General features: G+C 43.2%; 2 protein-coding genes across 2 annotated transcripts in view; both read right to left on the bottom strand.

Moving 5' to 3' along the window:
• Positions 1-228: 228 nt before the first annotated feature.
• Positions 229-4,436, bottom strand: LOC118334872. Its single transcript, XM_035670948.1, has 2 exons — positions 4,255-4,436; positions 229-3,411 (listed from the first exon to the last, which is right to left on the bottom strand). Exons 1-2 carry the CDS (start codon positions 4,424-4,426, stop codon positions 1,016-1,018), a joined length of 2,568 nt encoding a protein of 855 aa, XP_035526841.1. The 5' UTR covers positions 4,427-4,436; the 3' UTR covers positions 229-1,015.
• A 285-nt stretch (positions 4,437-4,721) lies between these two features.
• LOC118334832 (leucine-rich repeat-containing protein 53-like) overlaps positions 4,722-6,089 on the bottom strand; it is a 2,045-nt gene continuing 677 nt past the window's right edge. Inside the window, exons 3-6 of the mRNA XM_035670906.1 lie at positions 5,948-6,046; positions 5,547-5,722; positions 5,153-5,316; positions 4,722-4,995 (exon numbers count right to left, since the gene is read on the bottom strand). Coding sequence (XP_035526799.1) covers positions 4,722-4,995; positions 5,153-5,316; positions 5,547-5,722; positions 5,948-6,046 — 713 coding nt within the window. The remainder of the gene's footprint in view (positions 4,996-5,152; positions 5,317-5,546; positions 5,723-5,947; positions 6,047-6,089) is intronic.

The raw sequence follows: 6,089 nt of genomic DNA on the forward strand, positions 1-6,089 counted from the left end.
TATTTTATGTATATTTTATATTATATTCACTGCATAACAATAGCAGTAGAGAGCCACTGATTAACTGTACAATGAACCCAAACAGTGAACACAATAACTGCTGGGAGTTTGTGTAAAACCAGAGATTTGGATGAATATTGAGCAGATTATTTCCTGTGAATATTGATCAGAGATGGGTTTTATTTGTATTAACTTTGTATACACTTCTTTCTGTATTATGTGTTTTTTTGTATTTAACAATCATACATACTAACAAATTTACAACTTTAAAAACAGTTAAAAAACATTTTATTACACCCCCTTAAAAAGAAGAAGGCCTCTTGACCCCCTGTGAAGCTTTGGCGACCCACAGTGGGGGTCCCAGCAACAGGTTCGGAAATTAGAAACATAGGAGTAAAGAAGCAGGTTTTGAAGACTGTAAAACTTTTTTCCCCCATGTTTTGGAGGATTTTGTTATCACCTTCTATTCACATCACTGGAATCAGTTTTTCATGTTTTGAACAAGGATTTGATGAGTGAAACCTATTTTTGTGAACTGGCATACTATTTCCTTGCTTTTCAAGCTGAATGTGCAGCCTAAAGTGCCAGTAGCCAAGACAGTGTGAGTTAAAATATGTTGTGTATTTTGTGATTCTTTTTGCTTCGAGTAAAGTGAATTGAGAAGCTGCATGCAACAGGTGTGGTTAGTTAGTGAAGTGAGGTTGAAACTCAAAAATAAAAGCAGAGATTCTACTCAACTAAATCTCAACTTGTAAGCCAACATAGACAATAAGTCCTTTAAGTGCTGTGAAAAAATGGAATTGAACATCTGTGACAACTGCTGGTTAAGATCATGTGGTATGGTTGAAAGCTTTTTTTTTTTTTCTGTATATAATTATAAAAATAAAACACTTAACATCTGTAAAACATCCTAATAAATACATTTTGATGAAGGCATCAGTGTCATCTACAGTATTTTTGGTGTCTGATCTAAAACTCAATTTTAAATTATAACGTCATCCGTTAACTATGATAGCTAGCGTATTTTCCTCTCCAGTGCAGTGGGTGGTCGGCCGGATGTCTTCTCAGGAAGCACCAGCTTCAGCTTCCTCCTGGGGGACGATCCTCCTTCTTCTAACAGGTACTCCTGCTGCAGCAATGCAGCAGTCGTAACTGCATCACCTGTAGAGGATACACTCTGTGTAGACATACTGGGTGCAGAGACACCTGATACGGACACATCTGCTGCCTGCATGCTGCCTCCTGACACACCTGCTGAAAGTCCTTCAGCAAGAGCCACAACCCCAGCTGATACACTGACTGTAGATCCAGCAGGTACACACCCGGTCTCTGTCTGACTGTTATTGTTCGACAAATTCTCTGCACTGGTCACTGGTGCGGGAGCCTGATGGGTCACCTCAGAAAAAACATCTGCATTTGGAGGTGTCTGAGTTCGGAGAGTGAGGCTCTCCTTTGACTGGGGTGCTTGAGATTCCAGGGGCTGCTGATTTGCTCCTCTGCTAGTCTGAAGGTCTTGTCCCTGCGCTGGATCAGACTTCAGTCTTGCTATAAGAGGAGAGCTGTCAGGAGGCAACTGGCTCTGCAAGAGAGACTGCCCAGGTGCAGGATTAAAAACTGGGTTTGCTGTAATGTTTGGGGCTAGTCCTGCAGGCTGGGTAGCTGAGGTATGAAGAGGAGCATTATGCATTGCATTTGCTTGCAAAGAGTTAGCAGTTCCAGTGTTAGCTAGAAGAGAGGTAGCAGGAGCCATGAGGCCTGCCCCAGCTTGTCTGCTGAAGCTATCTGAGGTACCAAATGGAGCCATGTTGGGCCCACCGATTGCTATGCTAGGAGCAATGGAATTAGCTGGATAGTTGGGGAACCGTGCATTAGATCCTGGGGTCATGGTGTTGAGCAGAAAATTCCCTCCTGAAAGAGCAAGGCTGCTGCCAGTCAGTTGTGAGCCTGCTGAGAAGGGATGCTGGGAGGAAAGTTGAGCACTCCCAAGAACCAATCCAGCTCCCTGATACTGAATAGTCCCACCCTGCAAATTTTGTCTCTGTCCAATGGCAATAGCAGAGGCTGATTGGTCAGCAGTATTAGTGGTATCAGCAGGTTGGGAGTTCTCTGGGTGTTTATTCTCTCCCTGGTTGCCTTCAGTACTTTCCTGCCCACCTGCCCCCCCTTTGGGAGTTATTTTGCTTTTCTGTGCTCCTCCTTCCTTCTTTTCCACACCATCCTCAGTCGATCCCTTAGTCTTGGTGGATTTCTTTGCTTTCTCGCTGCTACTCTTCGTTTTCTTACCAGACTTTCCTTTCCCTACCCTCTCTCCTCTCTCTTTTCCATCCGGCCTTTTATCTTTGCTCTCCTTTGGGCTGCTTTTCTCCGAGTGGCCATGCTCAGTTTTCCTCTTAGGATGGACTTTGCTTTTTCGTAGAGGGTTCAGGTTTAGTTTAACCTTCAGTAACCGGCTTGACTGGCCATTAGCTTTGTGTCTTCTTACTCTTCCACTGTCCTTGTCTCTGGAGGTCCTCTCTTCCTCCTTGTCATCGGCTTGACTGTTTCTGTGCTCCTGGGTTTTCAGCTTTTTCAGATCAAATGTTACATTTCTTGTTTCTCTTCTTAACTCTGTGTTCTTCACGATGTCAAACTGGTTGTGGTTGGCATTCCTACCCCTGTCAATGTGTCTGTACTGAGAAGGGAAGCCATTAAACAGAATCTCTGTGTCTCCCATGATGGTGTGAATCTTCCCTTGTCTTGTGTTCTGCTCTGGTGGTCTGTATGTCCTGTGGCAGCTCTCGCAGTGTAAATTCTCGTGTCCTCTGTTCCTCTGCCCTTCCATGTCAGTCCTGTAGCTCTCAGCCATCTCTCTGTAAACAGGCAGGGTCTCTTGTCTCTGACTGAAGGTTTCTTTCCTTGGATGGGATGAAGAGTTGGTGTTGCCATGAGAAAGAAGCTTGTTGGGGATATCCCTGCTCAAGATTATTCCCTGTTGAGTCCCGTTCCTCCTCCTTTCTTCCTCTGTCATCATCTTCACTTGCCTCCTCTCTATTTCCTCCTCTACCTCCATCCCCCCATTTATTCTATTGTTCCATCTCATCGGGTTCGGCCCCATCCCCCTCTGCCCTTCGGTGCTACAGTCCGGGCATCTAAAATGGCGGCTGTTTTCCTCAGCTCGGGACCTAAACTGGCGATCATGGCCATCTGTCCTTGCATCCAACGCCATGACTTCCCTGTCCCAAGGCTGGCTGCTATTTGCTTGCAAGAGGAGGTCCCTCCTCTTTTCTCTAACATCTAGGTGATTGACATGGTGATTTGCCATTGTGCTGCTTCCCTCTTCTTCCGTTTTCTGTCTTTTACTTTCTTTTCGTTTCTTCCTCCGAGACACTTGATAGTAGATCAGAACTACCAGCAGGGTCAGGACAACGCCACCTGAAGCAGAGCAGGACAAGTGATTTTAATGGGCATTTTGATTTTTTTTTTTGGATAACTTTTCAATTCTACATAAAAATGTCATGTAGCAAATTAATTGAGATCATATCCAGTCCAATGAATCCAGAAGATTTCTCTCTAAAAGCACATTAAATTCAGTTCATTAATGAAATTGTAGTAATCAACTGTTCACAACAGCAAAGTAAGTCCACTGAAATATTGCATCAATCATTAACTGTGTCAAAACATCTAACTCCACATAACCCTGCCCCACAGGGGATACCATTGTTCCTACGGCTCATTATTCCGTAACCTCAATAGTCTGAAAAATGTCCCATTTATCTGACAGCCCATTATCAGAAAAGCACACTCTCCCTAGAGTTTGTTGTCATGGTAACAATAATAAATACATGGTTAATGTTAGGAAATTGCCGCAGTTTTTTTGTTTTGTTTGTTGTGCACTAAAACTACTTGGTTAGGTCTATGAAAGGATTAGGTTTGGTTTAAAATAAGTACATTAGTTATGTCAGTTGCATAAGTAAGTTAGTGATACCAGAGTATGTATTTTCGGAACAAGGGGCCTTCGAAGCATGGATGTTTGTTTTCGGAATAATGAATGTTTGACTAAACAAAATACGTTTTGAAATCATTTAGGTGCATAATCTTAAATGCAATGTAGTTCATTTCAAACACATAGCATCTAATTAAGCAGCAAGTTGTGAGAGCTGACATTTCTGTGTTTTCAACTTTTTCAAATTAAGTAATCAGTGACATAATGGCACAACTTCTTTTGTTTAAATTCAACAAACCATTTTCTTTGATTTTGTTGTTAATCATTCTCACCTATAAAGCAGATGACTGCTGTGATGGCCAGATCTCGAGCATACAGCTGAGGCGTCACGCTGCCTCTTGTCTGTATCTGCACTGTGATGTTCTGATTGGACGGGACACAGTTGGCCTCGGTCAGCTCTAGCACCGTGGTTACAGCCGGGTTGTCGGCGCTCACACACACCATCCTACGGCCATTATAGAGGGTCTGAAAGCAGCAAGGGGGAAAGATGTCAGGTTTAGGTCAACTAGTCTTGTACTGATCATTTTCTCCTCAAAACAACTTGTTTCAGTTGGGTGATTGGACCCTTGTAAACCTGCACAGGTCTAGTTTCAATTGCTTCCACTGCAGTTCTACTAAATAATCTCATCAAATTACTTTACTACGGTTTTTTTCCAATAATATAATCTTGTGTTTTCTTCTACCTGGGACTACAGTGGTGATATGAGTCATAATCTTTAGTCACCAAATTAAATATGTTTCAATCATTTATTTTAATGTGGCAGTTCCTGGAACAAGTGAAGCTGCATTGGACAGGATTGAACGGGATGAAGAAAAACTGCACCTTGTCGGGTTCTTGTATGAAGGTGGACAGGAAGGCAGCCAGTTCCAGCAGCTGGCAGGAGCAGTTCCATGAGTTGAAGTCCAGGTTGAGGTTTGTCAGCCAGCTGAGGTAGGAAAAAGCCTCAGCAGGAGCCGTACTCAGACGGTTTCTGGATAGATCCAGAGTCTGCAGGCTCACCAACCCACTGAAGCTAAGACCACAAGACAGGATCTTACTGTACACATTACATTGGCGTTGCTGAAAGACTTTTCTTTCATTTCTTTAAAAAAAAATAAAAAAAAATATTATGAATATCAAATATAAAAAAATATTGTAGATGTATGAATGTATGGTAAATATGTAATAACCTGTTTCTTTCCAGATGATCTATCAGGTTATCTGACAGATCCAGACTCTCCAGAGCTTTGAGGTCATTCAGAGGAAAGGAACCAGAGTCCAAACTGGTAAGCAGGTTTCCCTCCAGCTTCAGGCTCCGTAGGGCCTTGCTACCTTTAAGCCAGCCTCCCTGGATCTGCACATCAGCACAGAGGAAATAGTAAAGACTTCACTCAAAGTACTCAAAGTTGTAATATTACAGATTCACATAGTTCTTTCTCAGTACAAGAAGAGGTCTGTGGAAGTTCTGCAAAACATCTACTGTGAGGTTTTTACGACCGCATCACCCAAACTCTTTAAATCAAAAATACAACAACCAGCTATTTCAAACATGTTCCCAGGTACATTTTTCCCCATTGCACCCACCATGCTGATGAGGTTGTGGCCCAGGGCGAGGACCTCTAGATGGGTTAGATTGGTCAGAGCTCCACCCTGTAGGGCCTGGCTGGTCAGGAGGTTGTGGTCCAGCAGTAAGGTGTGGAGGAAGGGCAGGTTTCTGAAGGACTGTTCTCCCAGCACTGAGATATGGTTATGACTTAGTCCTGACAGAGGGACAGAGTCTTATAGTTCATACTTGCAGCATTTTAAAGCCACTATATGTAGAATTAACCCCCTAGTGGGTGTATCAAAAAGACAATGTGGCAAACAGATACCTTGTTGCTGTCTTCTCATTGTTCTCTTCCTAGAGAAAGGATTAGCATGCAACAACCCACACATGTACATACAAATGCACACACACATACACAGACACACAGGTACTGACTGACCTATGACTGTAATGTTGCTGAGGTCAGACAGTGCGGCAGGCTGCACTGTGGAGATGGAGCCCTCTGTTAGCAGCAGAGCCTGGGTTGTGTCTGGAGCGTCTGGTCACACACACAGTTACAAACTGTATTTTAATTAGCTCAT

The sequence above is a fragment of the Morone saxatilis genome, unplaced genomic scaffold (genome assembly GCF_004916995.1).
Source record: "Morone saxatilis isolate NCDOM2014 unplaced genomic scaffold, NCSU_SB_2.0 Contig23, whole genome shotgun sequence".
NCBI lineage: Eukaryota > Metazoa > Chordata > Actinopteri > Moronidae > Morone > Morone saxatilis.